The sequence below is a fragment of the Bos mutus genome, chromosome 13, assembly GCF_027580195.1.
Source record: "Bos mutus isolate GX-2022 chromosome 13, NWIPB_WYAK_1.1, whole genome shotgun sequence".
Classification (NCBI taxonomy): Eukaryota; Metazoa; Chordata; class Mammalia; order Artiodactyla; family Bovidae; genus Bos; species Bos mutus.
In genome coordinates, this window is record NC_091629.1 from 70,738,159 (window position 1) to 70,762,670 (window position 24,512).

The 24,512-nt window shown below is 38.9% G+C and overlaps 1 protein-coding gene across 1 annotated transcript in view; it reads left to right on the plus strand.

Moving 5' to 3' along the window:
* The window catches only part of ARHGAP21 (Rho GTPase activating protein 21), a 136,405-nt gene that overhangs the window by 54,735 nt on the left and 57,158 nt on the right, over positions 1-24,512 (plus strand). Inside the window, 2 exon segments of the mRNA XM_070381951.1 lie at positions 3,695-3,874; positions 6,361-6,385. Of these exon segments, the coding sequence (XP_070238052.1) occupies positions 3,695-3,874; positions 6,361-6,385 (205 nt within the window).

Here is a 24,512-nt window from a genome sequence, read left to right on the forward strand (position 1 = left end):
AGAACACTGGAGTGGGTTGCCATTTCCTTCTCCAATGCATGAAAGTGAAAAGTGAAAGTGAAGTCGCTCAGTCATATCCGACTCTTAACGAAGATCATGGCATCTGGTCCCATCACTTTATGGGAAATAGATGGGGAAACAGTGGAAACAGTGTCAGACTTTATTTTTTTGGGCTCCAAAATCACTGCAGATGGTGACTGCAGCCATGAAATTAGAAGACGCTTACTCCTTGGAAGGAAAGTTATGTCCAACCTAGATAGCATATTCAAAAGCAGGGACATTACTTTGCCAACAAAGGTCCGTCTAGTCAAGGCTATGGTTTTTCCTGTGGTCATGTATGGATGTGAGAGTTGGACTGTGAAGAAGGCTGAGTGCTGAAGAATTGATGCTTTTGAAGTGTGGTGTTGGAGAAGACTCTTGAGAGTCCCTTGGACTGGCAAAGAGATCCAACCAGTCCATTCTGAAGGAGATCAGCCCTGGGATTTCTTTGGAAGGAATGATGCTAAAGCTGAAACTCCAGTACTTTGGCCACCTCATGCAAAGAGTTGACTCCTTGGAAAAGACTCTGATGCTGGGATGGATTGGGGGCAGGAGGAGAAGGGGATGACAGAGGATGAGATGGCTGGATGGCATCACTGACTCGATGGATGTGAGTCTGAGTGAACTCCGGGAGTTGGTGATGGACAGGGAGGCCTGGCATGCTGCGATTTATGGGGTTGCAAAGAGTCGGACATGTCTGAGCGACTGAACTGAACTGACCTGAAGCAACTGGGAACACACAGACAGTGTGTGGAAACACTGCTCATTTTTATGTTTTATAACTCTTGCATTCCATTGAATGGACTTGGTCCGGTCTCCCCTACTGTAGGTTTGGGGAAATGCTACTATCTAGTGTCTTCCCAAATGGAAAAGTAAATGAAATTGATGAATGGCTAACTAGTAATGGAGCTTCCCTGGTGGCTCAAAAGGTAAAGCATCTGCCTGCAATGTGGGAGACCCGGGTTTGATCCCTGGGTTGGGAAGATCCCCTGGAGAAGGCAATGGCAACCCACTCTAGTACTTTTGCCTGGAAAATCCCATGGATGGAGGAGCCTGGTAGGCTACACTCCTTGGGGTCGCAAAGAGTCAGACACAACTGAGCGACTTCATTTTCTTTCTTTCTAACTAGTAACAGCCAAAATATTGACTTATGATGAAAATATTTAGGATTTAGAAGTCTCTTGAAAAATGGCTTCCAGGAACTTTTTTTTTTTTTTTTTAATTTGAATACCTTCATGTAAGGTATATCGTTGTAGAGGGATAGATAAGATTCACCAGTGAAACAAATTAAAAATGTAGTAGAATCAAGCATATTCAAGTATTTGTCATTTGTTAAAGGTGACATTTCACAACTGCTGTGATGAACTAGTAATTTCATACAAAATCTTAACAGCCAGGTAGACAAGACATATTAGGTTTGAGATACCTATTAGATTGGGGAGGTGTCTGGGCTAGAGATAAAAATTGAGGATATCACCAAAAGCCAGAGTAGAGGTAGAAAGGTCCACTTGAGCCCTTTTGTTGTTCAGTTGCTAAGTCATGTCCGTCTCTTTGCAACCCGATGGTCTGCAGCATACCAGGCTTCCCTGTCCTTCACCACCTCCCAGAGCTGGCTCAAACTCATGTCTATTGAGTCATTGATGCCATCCAACCATCTCATCCTCTGTCATCCCCTTCTCCCGCCTTCAATCTTTCCCAACATCAGGGTCTTTTCCAATGAGTCTGTTCTTCGCATCAGGTGGCCAAAGTATTGGAATTTCAGCTTTAGCATCAATCCTTCCAATGAATATTCAGGGTTGATTTCTTATATTCCTTAATTCAGAAGTTGAGCCATTGAAGAGATAGCAAAGGAGACTGAGCAGAGGGAGCCTGGGAATTAGGGGGAAATTCAGTGTGGAAAGTCATGTGGAGAAATTTTTCCAGCAGGAAGTAATCCCTGCACCAACTACCAGTCACCCAAGACAAGAGCTAAGAATTGACTGTTCATTATAACGATGTAGAAGCCTTCAGGGCCTTGACAAAAAAGCAGTTTCAGGGATATAGGGAGGCCACAGCCTGATTTAAGGGGACTTAAGAGACAAATGGGAGAATAAGAATTGGAGATAGCATTCATAGATAACTTCCAAGGGGTCTTGCTCTAAAGGTAGAAAAACAAAGTGGAAGCTGGAGAAGACTGTGGTCAGAGAGGACTTTTGCTGTCCTTTTAAGATAAAAGAGCTTACAAAAATGTACACATGCACCATGGGAATGAGATCATAAGGAGAAAGTGTGATGTAAGAGAGGGAGGGAAGAATGGGTGGGACCATGTCTTGTCTGGGAAGAGGGACTGGGATCTACTCCGTTAAGTGGTGGGACCTTAGAGCAATGGGGAGTGCAGCCATTGTCACAGGAAGGAGACAGGAGAACGTGGGACAGAGGTAAATAGATGGGGAGATGTGGAAGGCGACAAAGGACTCATCGTGGTGTAATAAAAGCAGGGTCATCAGCGCCAAGTGAGGGCAGGGGAGAAGGTATGGAATAGTCATCGGATGAATGGACTGCAGAGAAATGGACACCAACACTGAAGGCTTGTGTGAGCTTGGTGATCATGAACTTAGAGGGAAAGCAGTCGGCTTAATTTTCTGTTTTTGTCTATCTGTGTTCAACTGCACAGGCGCAGGTGCAGAGCAGGCAATGTTGATTTATCCAGGTCTAGGTTTTCTCAGATGACTCTGAGGAGGTGAGAGAAGGCAGAAGAGTGAAATGAAACTGGTTTAAGGGAGAGGTGAGGCCATGGGGCGGTGAGGGGCTGGGGAGGGGCAGTAGGGTCAGCCTCAGATGGAAGAATTTGTAAGGGTTGACGCATGAGAGGGATGAAGGGGTGGGCTCTTAGGTTTGAGATTACAGAGGGCTTTTACTTCTGACCAGATAAAAGCCAAGAGTCAGGGGAGAGGAAAGCACACAACCGGAAAGCCAGGGTTTGGGAAGGATTATTTATGTGGATACTGAATTTATGCTTAGAACCTGAAGCCTGGTCTCTTATTTTCTAATGTCCTTTGCTGTCATTGGACTGACAACATGTTTAGGGTTCTTACTCAGCAACAGTTTCATGTTTTTTTCGTGGTTTCTGTTTCTTAATCCTTAATGCTCTGAGATTTTCTTTGTGTTGTCTTTTAGTTTTTCTATTGCGTTTAAATTTTTTTGTGTGACTTCTTTTTAAAATTCTGTGTATAATAAATATCCCCAGCCATAACTCATTTTTCTTATTATTACTATCATTTTTAATGACCTTAAGAGTCCATAGTATGAATTTTTATAATTTATTCAGTTCTCCTGCTGGGGTTATTCTGGTTGTGTCAGTTCTGTCTCCACAAACCATGCCGCTTATGTATATTGCATTTAAATTTTTAACCTGTCATTTTATGTCTCACTTTCAGGAGTTCTTTCTTGCTTCTGATTAACTTTTCATACCATCCCTTTCTTGGAAAAAATTGAGTTTTTGATGATCTATGTGATTTTTCTATGCCACATATAGTTCATGAATCAGAATACGGTTCTTTTTCTCCAGTTAGGTCCCCTCTGCACTCAGTTATTATATTTTTACACATAACATTTCCCCCAAATGATGAAATGTATTGTGCTATATAGTTAACGTTTAAATGTCTTTTCCTTTTAGGTATCAAAAAGTAAAGATGGAAAAGAACAAAGTGAAACTGTATCACCATCCGAAGATGAAATGTTCTCCTGGCCAGGTCCCAAAACAGTTACGTTGAAAAGAACATCTCAAGGCTTTGGTTTTACATTGAGGCATTTTATTGTTTATCCCCCAGAGTCTGCAATTCAGTTTTCATTTAAGGTAAGAGAAGTAATTAAAGTAGAACACGAGGCAGTTGCTGTCTCCTTGTCTTCCTCTCATCCTGCCTTCTGTCTTTTAAGGATTAAGTGTTACTGGGTTGGTCAAAAAGTTCCTTTGGGTTTTTCCATAAGATGTTATGGAAAAACTCTAACAGACTTTTTGGCCAACCCAGTCTGTTTGCGTTTTTATTATATTCTTTTCCGTCTTTTATATATATTCCATCTTCTGGAATAAAACTTTAATCTCCTCTGAAAGATCATACTCATTTTGAACTATGTATCTTTTTTTACTATCACTTCTAATTCTAAACTTCATCCTGCTTTTTCTAATATCTAGAAAGGGGATAAGTTTTCTGGGCAGAGCATGCAGAGGAAATAGTTCATTAAAATATTTGGATAGTTGTATAGTTATTGGAATTAGATTCATACTTAACTTTCAGATATGTAATATGATGGCAAGTCAGAATTTAAAATCACAGCTTCTCACTAGAGTGAATTACATTGATAGGCTTCAACATATAGGAACACGGTCTAATAAAAGGCAAATGGAATCACTGTGATGGCAGCTGACATGCTACTTGTTCTGTATTCTTTATTATTCTTTATGAGCGTTATCTCACTTTATTATTAGCCCCATATAACAGATGTGGAAACTGATCTGAGTCATGTAATGAGTAAGTGGTAGACCTAGGATTTTAATTTGGCCAGCGTGAATGCCTGATGCTTAACTATTGCTCAACAGTGTAATGGAAATAATGACATTCAGAAGACTTGGGGGACTTTGACCAAGACACTTAACTTCTTTTGGGCTCTAGATTTCCATTCTAATTAAAGGGAATTGTACTAGAAGATTTGAAAGTCTCTTCTAAATCTAAATATCTATGAATCTAGGCCTGTCTTTTATAACATAGTATCATATTACTTCTGAAGACAACACACTTTTTAAACTATATTTTTCTTGGAAAATATCTTATAAACTTTTAAAACTACTAAAGAATTTTTAAGAGTTATGAATTATTGCTACCTTTGGGATTTAAACTGACCAGATTGGTGTTCCTAAAATGTATAAAACAGTTGAACTGGATTCCCTAAATATCTACTTTACCTTAAAAAATGCCTTAAGTAGTATAACTTAGATACTAGGTCACGTAGGAGAGTAATAGAGTCCCTTGCTTTAATTACATATTAAGGATAATTTTGTTTTTGTCTTTGGGTTTTGTTTTGAAGAAGAGTATTAGATTGTGATGATATAGAGAGTACAGATTTTAAAAGATAATTTTACCAAACATAGATTTAAAATGCATTGTTATTGTTGGAAAATATTTCTAGAAATTTCAGTGGCTCAATGTAACTGTTAGCAGCACAGTCTTTGGAGTCAAAAGAGTCTGGGTTTGAATCCTATCTCTGCTCTTTGTCAGCTTTATGTCCTTGAATGAGTCTCTTAACAGACAGTGACAGCACCTTCCTCACGGGTGGCTGGGTTGATTAAGTGATATAATACATGTAAAATAGCACAGAAATTGGCAGACAGTAATTGCTCATTAAACCTTAGGGATTAATGCTGTTATTTAACACAGATGTTCTTGCAAATAAGTCTTAGTCTTATAACTTTTACATGGAAAATATTTATTGAAATCTTTTCAATTTGAAAACTTGTTCATCCACTTCAAAGGAATGTATAAAAATTAATATTGTAGAGTTTTCAGAAAATGTACCATTAATTCAACAGTGTCTTTATTATGTTACGTAGCTGGCAGCCTTGTTGCCAGAACAGTCTCAGAACAGAGCTTGTAACCAGGAAAAAAAATTATGTATTTGGGCAGCCAAAATAAAGGTCAAAAATTACATAACAAATTATCAACCCTTCACTAAATGTTTGTTTTTCATTCCATAGTACATTGTACATAGTACATTGCTTTTCATATGATACTCAACAAATATTTGAATAAATGTATTTTTATACTAGGTTTTCAAAATTGCATTTCTAATTTCCCAGCTAGAGGTAGACAACATGGCAAGACAGCATGGTAGCAATGAATGCAAGCAAGTAGATAAACCTCAAAGTTTTAAAGATATAGCAATTTGGAACCAACTTATCCAAAGATAGTTCTGAGTGCTGTAGTAGCCTTGAAAAGCACATTTTTTAAGGTTTAGTACATAAGTGATGAACCAACCCGGCCCTGTCTTCCAGGTACCAGCCTCATCCATACAGTTGCCCGCTTCTGACAGCTCTCATTGGATGTCTGTTTTAGGCAGCTTACACTCAGTATGTCAGAAACTGAACTTCTGTTGTCCTCCTTAAATTGGCTTTACCTGAAGCTTTTTCATCTCCATGCATGACAGCTTCATCCTTCTGGCAAAAGGCATTGTTAGTGAGATTGTAATTGGCACATTTTCAGGCGAGCAATTTGAATTTAGTTGAGCCTTGCTGTGATTTTACCAGTTTTAAACATGTATTCACATGAATTTATACTTTTTGTTTTGTAGGATGAAGAAAATGGCAACAGAGGAGGTATGTTTATAAAAGTTTTAATTTTTCTCTGATAGTTTTTCTACTCATCTCCTACCTTTCTTTAAGTAACATTCAATGAGATGATTTAGTTTTTGGAGTCCACGTATAAAAGAGTCTCTAGATGTGAAAGTCATAGAAATTAAACACTTTTACTGTAGTCTTCAAGATTTTATGGATTCCCTTGTGTCACCATGATCTGAATGTGTGATGATTTTGTTGTCAATTATATGTAAGTGTTATGTAGGGGAAAGTATCATGGTTCTAAGGAAAGTAATTCTGAGTTCTTTTTTATGCAATTAGTAATCTTATAAATTTAGTGATTTGGTGTGTATTTTATCTACTAGATTTATTGGTTCAAATATTGAGAAATATTTTGATTCTTCTAGTTACTCTTGATTTAAACATATTTAATGGGCTTGAAAGGAAAATCAGCCTAAGGATAGGGTTATTTAGTAAAAACTGCCGTTTTTATTTTTGTTTTAATTTTATATGAACTTTAATGAGTTAAAATTTATACACAATAAAACGCACCTATTTAAAAAACTTATTTATAGATAATTTTAGGTGTTTAAAAACTTGTAAAAATAGTGATGAGTTTCTGTATACTCTTTCTTTCAACTTCCCCCAACGTTAAAAACATAATTATGGTACAACTAAGAAAATCAAGACATTAGTATTGGTATGACACTCCTCTCTAAACTGCAGAATTTATTTGGATTTTGCCCCTTTTCTGTTCCCAGATTTTATATTGCATTCACTTTTCATGACCCCTTGATTCCTGTAGTCTGTGACAGCTTCTCAGTCTTTCCTTAAAATCCGTGGCCTTGAAACTTTGTTTTTTTTGTACAGTGTTCTTCAGTTTGGTTTTGTCCGATGTTTTATCTTTTGTTTGCAGCGATGCCTTTTTAGCAAGAATACCTATTTGCACCAGTTAAATGTATTATTTACTTAAGGTTTTGTTTTGATAAATACATCACTTGGGAAACCACCAGTCCAATCAAGGTGTGATTTTGAAAAGAACCTTCCCATCATCCGTAAAGTTCCCTTGTGCCGCTGGGCCGTCAACACTGCTGGCCCTGGACAACAACTGATCTGCTGTACGTCACGATAGATGAGTTTTGCGTCTTCCCAAATTTCTTATAAACAGAAAATACAATGTGTACTCTTTTTTCTCTTTCACTTGGCATGGTTTTTTGTTTTTTTTTTTCAATAAGAGTATAGTCGCTTTACTGTGTTGTGTTCGTTTCTGCTGTATAGGAAAGAGAATCAGCCACGTGTACACATCCATCCCCTCTTGGATTTCCTTCCCATTTAGGTCACCACAGTAGGTGCTGTGATGCTATACAGTACGTTCTCCTTAGTTACCTACTTTCTGCATAGTAGATATGTATGCTGATCCCAATCTCCTAATCCATCCCACAGCTTGTCATAGTACTTTTGAGATTCACCATATTGTATGTGTAGGTACTAATAGTACTCCTTTTTATTTTTTCCTGAGTGGTTTTCCCCTGCCTGAATAGGCCATACAGTGTTCATCCTCTCCCCAGTTGATACACCTTTGTAATAGCATCTCTGATTTGAGGTGGTATGTTCAGGGTTCAAATGAGAGGAAAATGGTTTCTTTCAGTACTATGAGAAATAATCTGAGTGTGCAGGGTGAGGTAGGACCCTTCATAGTTATCACCGTAGTGCAAGATGGGCCACTCCTGTGTCACCATCTGTCATGCTCCAGGGCTCAGGATGGATTCCAAATGTTACTTGGCCTCAGTGGCGAAAGGCAAACTGACAGAACCAGCATCAGCGTGAGAAAGGCGTGGGTGCTCTGTCTCCCCATCACCCTGTGGACTGATGTGCTAACGCCTGGACTACTTACCAGACGCACTGCACCTAGAGTTTAACGCCTCTCATGTTCTAGTTTCTACTGGGAGAGATATACTGCTAATAAATGTAGAAGAGCTTAGTTGTAAATCATCTGCAGATGATTATATTTCTGACATATCTGTTCACTGAAGTGAGCAGGTTTCATTATATGTTTTGACTGAAGAGAATAAAACATTTAAAAGGGAAAACTTGAAAGATACAGATCCAGCTGAAGATTTGGACTGGCATGGATAAGTGAGACTAAAGGGTGTGGTCTGCTGGGAAAATTTACAGTTTACATACTGTTTATTTATTAATTTATATTTAATCTCATTGAAAAGAGAATTTGTGTTCACATGCACGTATTATACTAAAATAAAAATGAGATTAAAATATTCATGGGGGAGAGTGAAAAGTGGCCCTGTCGTGTATGACTCTTTATGACCCCTTGGACCATACGTCCATGGAATTCTCCAGGCCGGAATACTGGGGTGGGTAGCCTAGCCCTTTTCCAGCGGATCTTCCCGACCCAGGAATCAAACTGGACTCTCCTGCATTGCAGGCAGATTCTTGACTAACTGAGCTATGAGAAAAGCCTCATTTTTTCATGAGGGAAAAGATGAATTAAACTGACACTCAGGAGGTTTAGTCCACATGAATGTGTGTTATAGATCCTACACTGTTATCAAAGATGGGCTGTAAATTTGCTTTGAAGCTTTCCCAGTGGGGAAAAAAAAAAGAGGGAAAGAAGGAAGGATTATTATTTAAGGATTAGCTGAGGATTCACAGTTACCGTCTGCAATGCGGGAGACCTAGGTTCTATCCCTGAGTTGGGAAGATCCCCTGGAGGAGGGCATAGCGACCCATTCTAGTATTCTTGCCTGGAGAAATCCATGGACAGAGGAGCCTGGTGGGCTACAGTCCATGGGGTCGCAGAGAATAGGACATGGCTGAGTGACTGAGCACAAGGATTCATGTTGTCCATGAGAAAACAACATCTGGTTTGCACTGAAGTCTGAGACAGATTTCTCCTGTGGTTCCTCATAATGGAAACAAAGATAATATAGTAGGTAACATCCTCAAACCATCCTTTTACATGAATATTTTTAACAATTTCCTCAGCGTAAGTTGATTTCAAAAGCCCGTGGTCCAGTTTGGTCTAAAGTTTGGTCTAAACTTCTCAAGTGGGGACAGATGTTCTCCCCAGGGGATACACAGAACATCAGCTGACATTTTTGGTTGTCACAGTTGGTGTGGCAGGGAGGGTGTGCTGCTGGTACCCAGCAGGGAGAGGTCAGAGATGCTGGTGAGAATCCTACAATGCACCCAAAAGACCCCACCCCCAGAGGATTATCTGGCCCAGAATTTAATAGTGCCAAAGTTGAAAAACCTTAGGTTATAGGGATGAGCAATAAAACAGTACAGTTACCCAACAGTCCAGCTTGATTTGGTGACAATACTTAAGACTATTAGGAGAATGGATATTCAAGACTACATATCCAGTGATCTTTAATGATTATTATCCCTCATAACTGAGTTTTGATCTGAAAGTTACCACTATAGTTTGAGATTAAATCATCTGGCTATTCTACTGGCATTGTATGCTGTCAATGAGGGAATAATCATATGTAATAAAAATGTTAACAGTTTAAGAAAATACAGTCAGTATATTAATAACTAAAAGAATTATAGTTGATAGCTTAAAAATCAAAGAATGTAAATAATTGAAATGCAGTAAACTTATCAGGAGTCCAACAGATGGAGGGAGATAATAATTATAAGCTTGGTTAACAATTTAACTTAAAGGGCTAATATGTGTTAGCCGCTCAGTCATGTCTGATTCTTTGCAACCCTGTGGACTGTACCCTGCCAGCTCCCCTGTCCATGGAATTCTTCACGCAAGAATACTGGAGTGTGGGTAGCCATTTCCTTCTTCTGGGGATCTTCCCGACCCAGGGATTGAACTGTTGTCTCCTGCATTGCAGGCAGATGCTTTACCATCTAAGCTATGAGGGAAGCCCTAAAATGCTAATAAAAGATTTAAAATAAACCCGACATAGCTAAGATTTTTAAAATAAGAGAGATATAAATTCAAGCACCTTATCTCCTGCAAAGCAAGATCTGTCAAATTAAGATTATTTATAAAGTCTGGAACATCTGTATGTTTTCTTCATAAGAAGAAGAATATGGAGTTATGAGAATACCTAAAGCAATCATCTAGGTATGTTTGTAATATACTTGGAGAACTGCTTGATTTTTAAAAAAATTTTTGGAGGGTGGTAGAAATTAATATATGATCAAAGACTTTATACTAGGAATCATAATACTTGCTATTATCCTATTTAAGCCTTGCTATAATGCTTTGCGGTGTAAGACAATACTCCCCTCTTGTAGATGAGGAAACTGAGGGTGAAAAGGCTGTAAAGTAACTTGCCTAGGATCACACAGCTAAGTGACAGAGCTGGACTTCCAAATCAGGCTTGTATGAAGTCCATCTTTTTGAAGCTGTTCTGTTGACTTAAACTGTTTGACTTATGTAGTGTCAAGAATTAGTAGATAAATACCGGATACATTTACTGCATTAGGAAATTAATTCTGTGAAATATCTCTGAATTGAAAAAGTTGAAAACAAAAGTTCCATATTTGTGAACACTTAAGGACAAAGAATTCACAAGAAGGTCAGGGAAGCACCAAGTTCACAGGCCCCAGAGACATCTTACAGAAGCAACCGCCCCTGTTCCTGGAGCCTGAATAGCCGGCTGGCAGCGGACCTGGGAAGCTGGATGGGTTTAAAGAGTTCTCGGTGCTCTGTGTCCTTTCGCCGCTCAGGGCCAGGCTTGCTTTTGTCATCCCAGTTGGCAGTGGGGGGTCACAGGCTGGTCCACAGGGGCCTACTGAACTTACAGTTAGTACTAACAGCACCATTTCAAATAAACTGATCGGATGGTCTGTCAGAACATATTCTCTGTGAAAAAATTTCTTCTGACTTGAGAACAGTTATTTATAGACCTGTTTTAAAAATACAACCTGTTTGGAGACAGACGACTTGTAATCTGTTATTTTGATTCAGCTGAATGTTTCAATATTCATTTTATAGTCTCATTTCCTTTTCAGACTTATTTTCAAGAGTATTGAGATTACAAAATCCTTTTCTATGAATTTTATTTGATGAACTAGAATCCCAGCCTCCGGTGCAGTGATCTGAGTCAGTGCCTAGAATCACTGGAGAGAAAAGAATTCCCAGAATTTTATTCAAGCTCCTAAGAGATCCTGCTAGGTTGCCAGAATTCTGTGCAACAGTTGAAAGGTTCTGTTTTGTTGTTCTTTTACTCTTGGCAATTTAGTGGAGTCTCTTTTTGCCACTTAACTTTCTGAATATTTCCTTTACCCAAGTTTTACATTCGGTTATATATTATTTCTCATATCTTGTATATATGTGTACTCTCTGGATTTTTAAGATTTTTCATTCTTGTTGGTTAGTTTTCTGCACTATAATGCAGATGCTGTATACAAGAAAAAGGCCATTGAGGTAGAAAAATATTTTTTGGTGATAATAATAATTGCTATCTTGCTGACATCCTGTTGTCCCTTAAATCATAACTTCATAATAGTCAAAATAAGAATAATTGAAGGTTTGTAATTACCATTATTTCTCTTTTACTTGTTCTATGAGAAAAATTCTGGCTCAGCTTAGGTGTAGGGACACTTCCAAGATTCTAAAATTTGTATATCATTTTGTTGGATGTTTCAATAACTGTTGGATTTCTATTTCAGCATTACATTTTATATTCAAGCATGTTAATGGTAGGAAAAAAGATATCTGGGGATTCTGTAAACTTTCTCAGTAGTAAAAATTTGTATTTTGTGATTGCAGTCACTTCTAACTAAACAGCTCTATAGACTATGTTAGAGTTTTCTAATGAAGGATATTTTAGTGGCAAGAAATAGAACTCTCCCCATGCCTAAGCCACCTTGGGAAGATGTGTTAATTCTAAAAAACAAATAGGGCATCTCCAAATTCAAAGTTAAACAGCATCAGTTCAGTTCAGTCGCTCAGTTGTGTCCGACTCTTTGCGACCCCATGAATCACAGCACGCCAGGCCTCTCTGTCCATCACCAGCTCCCAGAGCTCACTCAGACTCATGTCCATCGAGTCAGTGATGCCATCCAGCCATCTCATCCTCTGTCGTCCCCTTCTCCTCCTGCCCCCAATCCCTCCCAGCATCAGAGTCTTTTCCAAGGAGTCAACTCTTTGCGTGAGGTGGCCAAAGTACTGGAGTTTCAGCTTTAGCATCATTCCTTCCAAAGAAATCCCAGGGCTGATCTCCTTCAGAATGGACTGGTTGGATATCCTTACAGTCCAAGGGACTCTCAAGAGTCTTCTCCAATACCACAGTTCAAAAGCATCAATTCTTTGGTGCTCAGCTTTCTTCATAGTACAACTCTTACATCCATACATGACCACTGGAAAAACCATAGCCTTGACTAGACAGACCTTTGTTGGCAAAGTAATGTCTCTGCTTTTCAATATGCTATCTAGGTTGGTCATAGCTTTCCTTCCAAGGAGTAAATGTCTTTTAATTTCATGGCTGCAGTCACCATCTGCAGTGATTTTGGAGCCCCCAAAAATAAAGTCTGACACTGTTTCCAGTGTTTCTCCATCTATTTCCCATGAAGTGATGGGACCAGATGCCATGATCTTTGTTTTCTGAATGTTGAGCTTTAAGCCAACTTTTTCACTCTCCACTTTCACTTTCATCAAGAGGCTTTTTAGTTCCTCTTCACTCTCTGCCTTAGGATACCCAAATGTGCCAGACACCAGAAATAGGACCTGGAAAGCAGCTAAAACCAGAGTATCAACAACAAAATCTTGAAGTATGATCTTCCAGAGGCCCAAACTCCACTATTTACAGGATGATTTAAATAATGTTTACAGATAGTTTTGATTATACATGATTGTCTCATGTGCTGACCGCTGTAGAAAGTACATGCTCACCATCTCCTTCCTTCCTTCCTCTCTTATCATAATAATTCCAAATTCCCCCAGAGAGAAATATAATTGGCCTAGTTCATCATTTAATGAACAGTACTCACTATGTTTAGAGAGCAAATGTTCTTCACTTTAATGAAAAGCTAAATTCTGAAGAGCTGAGAAAATTGAGTATATTTTATGCCATTGATTTCCATTAATAGATTGAAGACCTATTCCCTCAGGATAATAGAACACTAAAATATGGACCTTAAAATCGGTTAGAAGAAGAAATTCTTATTATGCGTAGATCTATGGTCTGTGGCATGGTGGTAGGGTGTCAAGATTGTATTCTTGTTACTTTTGACATGTAGAAATACTGAGTGGGGTTCACTCATCTCATATCATTGAAAAGGAGCATTAACTGAACCTCTTTGGATCCATTTTTAATTGTATTGAAATTTAAGTTTTTTGAGCTTTGAATTCCTCTGGTAGTTATACTAAATATTGCTTAGTAAATATACTAATATTTGGTATATTAGTTCTTTACCAATTGAGCTATCAGGGAAGTCCATATTAGCATATAGTAAATATACTAATAACTTGGTAAATATACTAATTACATACATTTATTAACATCTGATGCTGTTCAGTTGAACATAAGTGTCTTAAGCTGTCTTGAAAATATTTTACAAAGTAGAATTGATGATAATGTTCATGGTGCTGATGGTGATGATGAAGGTGGTGATGGGGTGATGATAACGGTTGGGGTGGTGATGATGGCGGTGGTGATGGGGTGGAGTGGCAGCAACAGCAGCTAACTTACAACGTGCCAGTTACTGCACTAAGACTCTGTGTGGTCAACTCATTTAATCATCACAGCTTTCTGAGATGGATATTATCACCTCCATTGTTTAAAAAACTAATTTATTTTAATTGGAGGCTAATTACTTTACAGTATTGTGGTGGTTTTTGCCATACATTTACACCTCCATTTTTAAGATGAGGTAATAGGAGCACAACGTGTCTACATAGCAAGTGGTAGAACTGAACAGTCTGATTCTAGAGTTTTCTCTCAATTCCTACCCCAGCTTCTCAGAAAGCTCTTTACTCTCACATAATTCATTCTTGAAAATGTGTAATAAAGAGGGTTCTGGTCCCTTGAAAGTCAAGCAGTATTAAAAAAAAAATCACTGATTCAACTTTCAGATAAAATTTGGTTAACATTGTATTAGCCTTTCAGACTTGTTCTTTAGCTTCTTCATTGTTTTTATAATTGAACATGTACTGTTGGCTTAAATCTGCTGGGCTTAAGGATAAAACATCATTACTTTAATGTCTGCAATTGGTTTTCATCTTTGATTCAGTTACATAATGACAGATAACACTTTTTTTTGTTTTGTGTGTGTGTGTGTGTGCATGAAATGATAAGAGCACTTACAGGTATTTGCCCAAGATAAATGAAACATGCCTGCAAAATACTTGTACAGAATTGTTCATAGTTGGTTTTTCATATTAAATAAAACACTGGATTGAGCTGACCAAAATAGTACACAGCATATGAATGGGTGACTAAATTGTGGTATATCTGCTTGTGCACTACACGTGGCATCAGGGATCCATGTCGAAAACATTTCTTTTCTTGAGGTGAAATTCAACTAATATAAAGTTCACCATTTTAAAGTGAACAATTCAGTGACATTTAGCACAGAATTAAAAGGCGTGTGTACAATGTGTATCTGCCCCCTCTATCTAGTTCCAGAACATTCCATGAGCGCAAAAAGAAACCCATGTCTCCAGTAGGCAGTCATTCACTGTTCTCCCTTTGGCCTGGTCCTGGGCAACCACCAATCTGCTTTCTGTCCCCAAGGAACTTAACCTATTCAAAATATTTCATATAGGTGGAATCATACATGTGTAACCTTTTTCGTATGGCTTCTTCCACTTTAGTGTTAATGTTTGTGTCACATGTATCACGGAGAAGGCAATGGCACCCCACTCTAGTACTCTTGCCTGGAAAATCCCATGGGTGGCGGAACCTGGTAGGCTGCCGGACACGGCTGAGCGAATTCACATTCACTTTTCACTTTCATGCATTGGAGAAGGAAATGGCAACCCACTCCAGTGCTCTTGCCTGGAGAATCCCAGGGATGGGGGAGCCTGGTTGGCTTCCATCTATGGGATTGCAGAGTCAGACACGACTGAAGCGACTTAGCAGCAGCAGCAGCAGCACATTCCTTTTTATGGATGAGCAATGGTATGTTGTTTGTACATACCACAGTTTGTTTATCCATTGATTTGAGCTGTTTCTGCCTTTGAAAGTGAAAGTGTTAGTTGCTCAGTCCTTTCCAACTCTTTGTGACCACATGGACTGTAGCCCACCAGGCTTCTCTATCCATAATTCTCCAGGCAAGAATACTGGAGTGGGTTGCCATTTTCTTACTCCAGGGGATCTTCCCAACCCAGGGACTGAACCCAGGTCTCCTACATCACAGGCAGATTCTTCAGTCTGAGTCACTAGGACCCCATGGACTGTAGCCGACCAGGTTCCTCTGTCCATAATTCTCCAGGCAAGAATACTGGAGTGGGTTGCCATTTTCTTACTCCAGGACATCTTCCAGACTCAGGGACTGAACCCAGGTTTCCCACGTTGCAGGCAGATTCTGTAGTCTGAGTCACTAGGAAGACGCCTTTAGATGGTTGTGATTAGTGCTTCGGACATGCATATACAAGTATTTGTTTACATTCCTCTTTTTAAATTCTTTGAGGTATATATGTAGGACTGGAATTGCTGGGTCATGTGGTAATCATTTGTTTAACATTTTGAGGATCTACTGAACTGTTTTTCATACCACCTGCACCATTTTTGCATTTCCATTGGCAATATATGATTTACATATATCTTCTCTCATTCTGTAGGTTGTCTTTTTATTTTCTTGATAATGTCCTTGGATGCACACAATTTTAACTTTTGGTGAAATCTCATTTATCTTCTTTGGTTTCTCATGCTTTTCCTATGAAGCTTTATTTTGATTAATGAAGAAGGCAAGCACAGGACAGTACACACTGTCTAATCCATTTATGTGAAGCTCTAGGAAAGACAGATCTCAACAAATCTGCGGGTGCCTGAATTGACTGGGAAGGGGCACAAGGGAAGTTTTGGCTTGATGGAAAGGTTCTAGATCTTGATTGTGGTGGTTGCATGGGTGTGTACATTTACAAATGTACAAAAAGCTTACGAACTGTTAAATGGGCACATTTTATGTTAAGTCATAAGAAAGTTGATTTAAAACAAAAAACGTATTCGATTCAGTTATTCAGTCTACTGTTGGTGGACATTTAGATTTGATTCCAGCGTTCAGCTGTTTAAGCAGTACAACTGTGAGCCATCTTTTTACGTGTACTTTATGCATATATGTACTCATATCTGGTGGGTATGTATATCTAGGAATGAATGGCATTACTGAATCATAGGTATGCACATAGGTATGCACACATTTGGTAGGTATGGCTAACACTATAGTCATTTCCAAAGTGATTATACCAGTTCACACATCCATCAGCAGGGTATGAGAATTCTAGTTGCTCCATATCTTTACTAACACTTGACATTTGTCTTTAATTTTATTCATTTTAGTGAGTGTGTGGTGGTGTGGAATTTGGGTTAATTTAAAGTTTCTTGACATTGATGAAGTTGATTACCGTTTATTTGGTTATTAGCTATCAGTCCTTTTAAATAATTAATTTGTAGGAATCTTCAAATATTTTTGATGAAGACTTTCTTAGTTTTGTATTTAGCAGATATTCTGCTCTGACTTGCCTTTCAACTTCTTATTAGTAATTCTGATAAAGGGAAGTTCTTACTAGTAGTTCTGATAAAGGGAAGTTCTTAATTGTAATTTAGTCCAAATTATCAATCTTTTCTTTTATGATTAGGGCTTCCCTTATGGCTCAGATGGTAAAGAATCTGCCTGCAATACAGGAGACCCAAGTTCAATTCCTAGGTCAGGAAGATCCCAGATTATCAATCTTTTCTTTTATGAAGTTAATACTTTGAATGTTATTGTAGAAATTTTTTTTCTACTACAAAGTCATGAAGATATTTCCCATTATGGATATGAATCGGCCTGGCAATATTCAGTGAAAAATCTGTACTTTTTCTACTGCTCAGTAGTACCACCTGATCACACACCGTCTCTATATGTTTTGGTTGGTTTCTGGACCTTATTCTATTCCAGGGATTGACATATGGCTCATTTCTGTACGGCTTCCAAACTAAGAATAGTTGTATATTTTTAAAAGGTTGTTTAAAAAAAGAATATGAGACAGAGACTGTATGAATCCTGCAAAGGCCAGAATATTTAGCATCTGGCCCTTTACAGAAGAGTTTGCCAAACTCTGTCCCATTCCATTGGTCACTTTCTTTGGAGCAAGACTGATCTTAATTACTACAGCTATATAATAAGGGTTGCTGTTAGATAGAATAAGTCTTCTAGTTTTGTTTTCAAGTTTGGGTTGGCTATTTTTGTCCATTTGCAGTAACACACATGCACACAAGATATTATGGAAAAACCTGAATGAACTTTTTAGTCAACCTAATACAAATTCTTCTGGAATTTTGATTGGTTTTATATAATTTACACTAGTTGAATATTTGAAATATTGAATCTTTCAATCTATGAATGTGGTGTATCTCTTCCATGAATGAATTTTGAATTTTTCTGCGTCTTTTTGGATAATCATTGGACTTTTTTTCTCCTTTAACCTCTTAAAATAGTGAATTACGGGCTTCCTTGGTGGCTCAGACGGTAAAGAATCCACCTGCAAAACAGGAGACCTGTTCGATCCCTGGGTCAGGAAGATCCCCTGGAGAAGGGAATGGCCACCCACTCCAGTATTCATGCCTGGAAAATCCCATGGACAGAGAAGCCTGGCAGGCTACAGTCCGTAGGGTCACAAAGAGTTGGACATGACTGAGCAACTAAGCATAGTGAATTATATTGATTTTTTTTTAAATGTTAAATTGACTTTGCATTATAGAACTGAACCAAGATTGTTGCTAATGTATGATACTTTTGTATATTACCAGATTTGGTTTTCTACTTTATTTAGAATTTCTGCATCTCTGTTCAAGGATAGCTTTCACATAAAGGTGGACTTGGTCTTTTTGATATTTGGTGTATCATTTGGGTTTCCTGAGAAGCAAACACCAAGACAGAAACAGTGGCAAAACATTATTAGACATGGCACAGGTTAATTGGGGGGAAATGCCCATAGAAAGGGGCAGCAAGGATGGGGAAGACTTAAAATTGGGATACAGGTCTGTCACCTGGGAAAGAAGAGAGAAAAGGAAGGATTTGGTCTGAAGGCAATTTTGGCATAGCTCTTAGAAGGCCTGTATTGGGCCAGAGAGGAGTCCCCAGGCCAACACTGGCCCTTAGGAGCATCCTGCTTTGCAGGGGGTAGGAGAGTGGCAAATGTGACCTTCCTGTGAACATGATGGTATTTTATTTCTATTTTTATGTTATATTTATATTATTTACTTATTTATGTATATCACTATATTATTATTTATAATATTTATGTATAGTAAATGCATAATAAATATAAGTATATAAATGGTTTTAAAATACATAAATATAAAATATATTATCTATAAATTTAAAGAGATTTATATATATAATTCAAAACTATGATGTGACAAACCTAGATAACATATTAAAAAGCAGAGACATCACTTTGCCGACAAAGGTCCGTATAGTCAAAGCTATGGTTTTTCCAGTAGTCACGTATGGATGTGATAGTTGAACCATGGGGAAGGCTGAGCCCTGAAGACCGATGCTTTTGAATTGTGCTGCTGGAGAAGACTCTGGAGAGTCCCTTGGACAGCAAAAAGATCAAACCAGTCAATCCTAAAGGAAATAATCCTGAATACTTATTGGAAGGACTGTTGCTGAAGCTGAAGCGACCAATACTTTGGTCACCTGATGCAACTATCCGACTCTTTGGAAAAGACCCCGAGGCTGGGGAAGATGGAAGGCAAAAGGAGAATGGGGCAGCAGAGGATGAGATGGTTAGATAGTATCACTGACTCAGTGGATATGAATTTGAGCAAACTCCGGGAGATAGTAAAGGACTGGGAAGCCTGGTGTGCTGCAGTCCATGGGGTCACAGAGTCGGACACAACTTAGCAACTGAACAACAACAACAACACAATATGCATTTTTTAAAAAAAGATTGAAAGAGCTTGTAACTTTTGGTTAAAGGGCGAATTTGATAGCTTTCCATACGTTCAATAGTTTTCAAGTGTTTGAAAGGATATTTTGGACAAGGCGGAGTAGATGCTGTTTCACAGCTAGTGATGATGCAGGTAGCCTCTTTCCCTGATTCTCTTTTGGAAAATCCCCACTTGTATTTTGGACACAGTTAATCTAACTGATTGTGGTAAACAAGTAGAGACTTTCTGCTTCCTCATATACCTGTTCCTGAGAGATAAAGACTAACACAGACCTGATACAGGAAAATAGAAAAATAAGAAGGGAGATTCTGTCTTATCAATAATTGGTCATCAGAAGGTTCAAAGTAAAATTTTCCTACATACTCAGACTAGTCATTATGTTCATTAAGAAAATGTTTTTATGTGTTACTTTGAGAACAGAGATCATGAAGGGGAGAAACTGCCATTGAGTTTTTGAATTTTCATTGAAGTTTGAATTCATCGTTGACTTTTCAGTGCCTGCTAAGTGTATGGCGCATAGTAGGACCACACGTACTTGTTGAGTAAATGGATTGAATGAAGGGGGCGCCGCTGCTTTCACATGCTCTATTCCCAAATGACTTTCCCCCAAACTGCAGAAGTTAGCACATTAGTATCTGACCTCAGCCGTTGAACTGTTGTCTCTTTTCCCAAAACTGTTCCTTTTTTTTTTTTTTTTGAGGGTTCATTTCACTTTTTCCATTGGTTCTGTATTTTATTGCTGTTTTTTTAAAAATATTTATTTGTTGGGCAGCCTCAGGTCTTAGTTGCAGCATGTAGGATCTTCACTGCACCATGCCAGATCTTTCATTGCATCAGGACTCTCTAGTTGTGGCAGGTGGGCCCTGTAGGTTGGGCACAGGCTTAGTTGGCCATGCCATGTGGGATCTTAGTTTCCCGACCAGGGATTGAACCCACATCCTCTGCATGGCAAAGCGAATTCTTAACCACTGGACCACCAGGAAAGTCCCTTTTGTTGCTGTTTGATATTTAATTGTAAAGACCATAAGGAAATCAAACTAGTCAATCCTAAAGGAAATCAACCTGGACTATTACTGGCAGGACTGATACTAAAGCCGAAGCTCCAACACTTTGGCCACCTGATGTAAAGAGCAGACTCATTGGAAAATACCCTGATGCAGGGAAAGTTGGAGGGCAGGAGGAGAAGGACAGAGGATGACATGGTTGGATATTATCACCGACTCAATGGATGTGAGTTTGGGCAAACTTTGGGAGACAGTGGAGGACAGGAGAGCCTGGCGTGCTGCAGACCATGAGGTGGCAGAGTCAGACACAACTTAGCCACTGAACAACAACATTTAATACAAGGAATATTGGATTGGTTCTTGTTAACAGAAATTCCTATTGCATGAAGGTTTCATAGCCTTCAGGATTTCATTTCTTGCCCCCTTGTGTGGTAGTTTCCTAAAAACAGGTGTTCTTTAGAAAAGTGAGATGGAGGGCACATGAAGTGAGGCTTTACGGGCAGGTCCCTGGGGACAGGCAGGGCTTTCTCTGCTTCAGAAGATTATGCTGTCGAAAGCCTTTCCTTTCTATTTTTCTTTCTCCCATCAGTCCCCCTTTAACACAAAGTCTCAGTGACACTTTTTAAAACTAGGAATCTTATTTCATATAGTTGATAAGTGTATAAGCTGGAACACTAATAGCAAAAATACACTAATCCAGGACCTTAGTAGGAATTTGTAAAATAAACTGGTATACTGGTCAAGTTCGATGAGAGGGTTAAAAAAAAAATTAACTTCATTTTAGAAGGTCCCGGGAAACCATTTTTACAGTAATCTAAAATGAAGGGAATTTGATGACATTACAAGTAGGCATTGTCAGAAATCCAATTTTTGGAGTAGATTTTAAGGCTTTGTAAGACATTGTATGAAGGTAGTTTGGCAGTCAAGATGATAAATGCAATTTTAAAATCTCTTTAATGGTTCTAAATCCTTTAGGAAATATGAAATCTAGGAGTTCAGAGAACTAATTGGAGATACTGAACAACAGAGCTATAAAGGTGAAAGTCCAGGGAAGCACATGTTTGGAGTATTAATGTTCCAAACTGTCCTGGAAATCACTTCTCTAAAGAAAATATTGTTCCAGAGATTACCTGTAACTAGGTGATTCTGAGGTGTCTTTTCTTAGGTGCTCTGTAACTTAAGACCTTGATCACAGACACAGCCAAATAAGCCCATTTTTTTTTCCAGTTAGTCTGTACTCAAAATATGATTCATAGATCCAGTTAATAATAAAAAGTGAATTCTTTTTTTTTTTTTTTGGCCATGCCATGTAGGATGCAGGATCTCAGTTTCCCAACCAGAGATAGAATCTGTGCCCCCTGCATTGGGAACATGAAGTCTTAACTACCAGACCCCCAGGGAAGTCCCCCAAAGCGAATTCTAATAATGATGCTTAAATTGCTTTCAAAGTTTTACCAGATAACTTCATCTCCGGTGTGGAACTGCAATAGAAATATTTTGTGTATGAATGCTAAATGCATTAAGTCTAGAAATATCCTTCCTGTTGTTTATTCATTCTCTTAGCTGATATTTGTTGAGTCATTGCCATGAGCCAGTCACTAAACTAATTGCTGGGAAGGGAGCAATATGGCCTCTAATCTCACTTCCTTTAGCTAGTGATTCAGATGTCACCTGCTAGAGAGGACTTCCCTGCCTGTTTCCTAAAAATAGCATTCCTGCCCCGCCTCTGCCTCTCCTTGCCTTCTCGCCCTGCTCATTTCTCTCCTTCACACCTTTCACCATCCTTCCTACTACTTTTTTCTCAGACGTTTTTCTGCCTCAGTTGGATTGTCGAGTGGAAAGATGATTATTTTTTAAATGTTAAAAATAATTGGTTTGTATGTATTTATGGCTACACAACATGTAGCATGTTAGTTCCCTGACCAGGAATTGGGACCTCGGAGCCCTAACCACTGGACTGCCAGGGAATTCCCAACTTTATTTTATTTTTAATCTTTTTTAGGTATTTCAGTTCAGTGAGCTTTTATTTATTTATTTATTTTGGTCACCTTGCCCTGCATGTGGGATCTTAGTTCCTGGCCAGGAATCAAACCCACACCCCTTGCCTTGGAAACACAGAGTGTTAACCACTGGATCACCAGGAAAGTCCTCCCAATTTTATTTTGTCTATTACTTTTTTCTTTAAACCCAGAACAGTTCCTGGACTATATACATTTGATAACTCTTTATATAGGATGATAGAAGATGAAGGTGTAAAACAATTACACAAGGGTAGGAAAAAAGAAGTCTGCACAACTGTGGCAGGGTCTGAGCACGGAGAGTCATCTAACCACCAGGGAAGGGTTTCTTAGATAGGGTGTGCTTTGTGCTGAATAGGATTTTATCAGGTCAAAGGAAAACCAGCATTTGAGAACAAATTTCAGAGGTATTTAGAGATTGTATATGCGCAACTTTGGTGGTAGGACTTGGGGGTAGAATGTATGTCACCAGTTAAAGATGAATTGTGATCTTTGCTTGGTTTTTCTGATATGAGTGAGTGGATGGATGGAGGTACCATTGATTGAGGGATACAGAAGGGAAACACACTGTCCTCCTTCCCCGGGGAAAAGAGTTTAGTTTGGGGTAAGTTAGAGCTTCTTGATGAGGGTGAACGAGGAGAGTGAAAAAGATGGTTTGTTTGCAACTCAACATTCAAAAATGAAGATCATGGCATCCAGTCCTATCACTTCATGGGAGATATTTGGGGGAAAAGTGGAAACAGTGATGGATTTTCTTTTCTTGAGCTCCAAAATCACTGCAGATGGTGACTGCAGCCATGAAATTAAAAGATGCTTGCACCTTGGAAGGAAAGCTTTGACAAAGCTAGATAGTGTATTAAAAAGCAGAGACACCACTTTGCTGACAAAATTACATACAGTCAAAGCTATGGTTTTTCCAGTAGTCATATACAAATGTGAGAGTTGGACCATAAAGAAGGCTGAGTGCTGAAGAATTGATGCTTTTGAATTGTGGTACTGGAGGAGACTCTGGAGAGTCCCTTGGACTGCAAGGAGATTAAACCAGTCAATCCTAAAGGAAATCAACCCTGAATATTCATTGGAAGGACTGATGCTGAAGCTGAAGCTCCAGTACTTTGGTCACCTGATGCAAAGAGCCAACTTACTGAAAAGACCCTAATGCTGGGAAAGACTGAGGACAGGAGGAGAAGGGGGCAACAGACGATGAGAAGGTTGAATGGCATCACTGACTCAATGGACGTGAGTTTGAGCAAACTCTGGGAGACAGTGAAGGAAAGAGAAGCCTGGTATGCTGAGGTCCATGGGGTTGCAAAGAGTCGGACACCACTTAGTGACTCTACGTCAGCAACAACAACAACAACAACATTTCTAATGCCTGTAGAATGTTCAGTACCTAGTTGAAGTTTTGGAAGTGGAGCTCATAAGGAGAGGTGAGAGTTGCAGATAAATTTGGAAGTCATCATTATGTATGCTACAGTTAAGCAGTAGTCATAAATACAATCAGAGAGCATGATGACATCCAGCATAAAGGTAGACCCCTAGGGAAGGCAGCATCTTAGAGCTGGTCAGAGAAAGAAGAATCAGAAAGGAAATCTGATAATAAATTTGGAAGGTATAAGGACAACCAGGAGGAGTTGCTGGCTTGCTAATTAAGAGATGATCATTTTAGGGGAGGGTGGATAACTTGTCATTCATCCTAGAAGATTCTTTAGGATGTAGACTAAAAACATACCGTTTGATCTGACCTGACTGACAAGTAGCAGCTTGGTAAAGTTACCGAGAACAGTTTCAGGGCAGTGGGCAGAGGGAATCAGACATGTCAGTGGGCTGTGATGTGAATTAGATCAGGGAATGGGTGGAAGGTGGGGGTGGGCGTGCTGTCCCCTAAAGATTCTTGTCAGTGTCTGAGAAACTGGATTAGAAGTAAAGAAAGGAAGGTAGGTGTGAGTGTAGACTATTCTTTAAGAAGTAAGAACATGAAGGGATGAAGAATGAGAGATGGCAGTTATGTGGCAGAGTGGGGAGAAGTTCTGTTTTT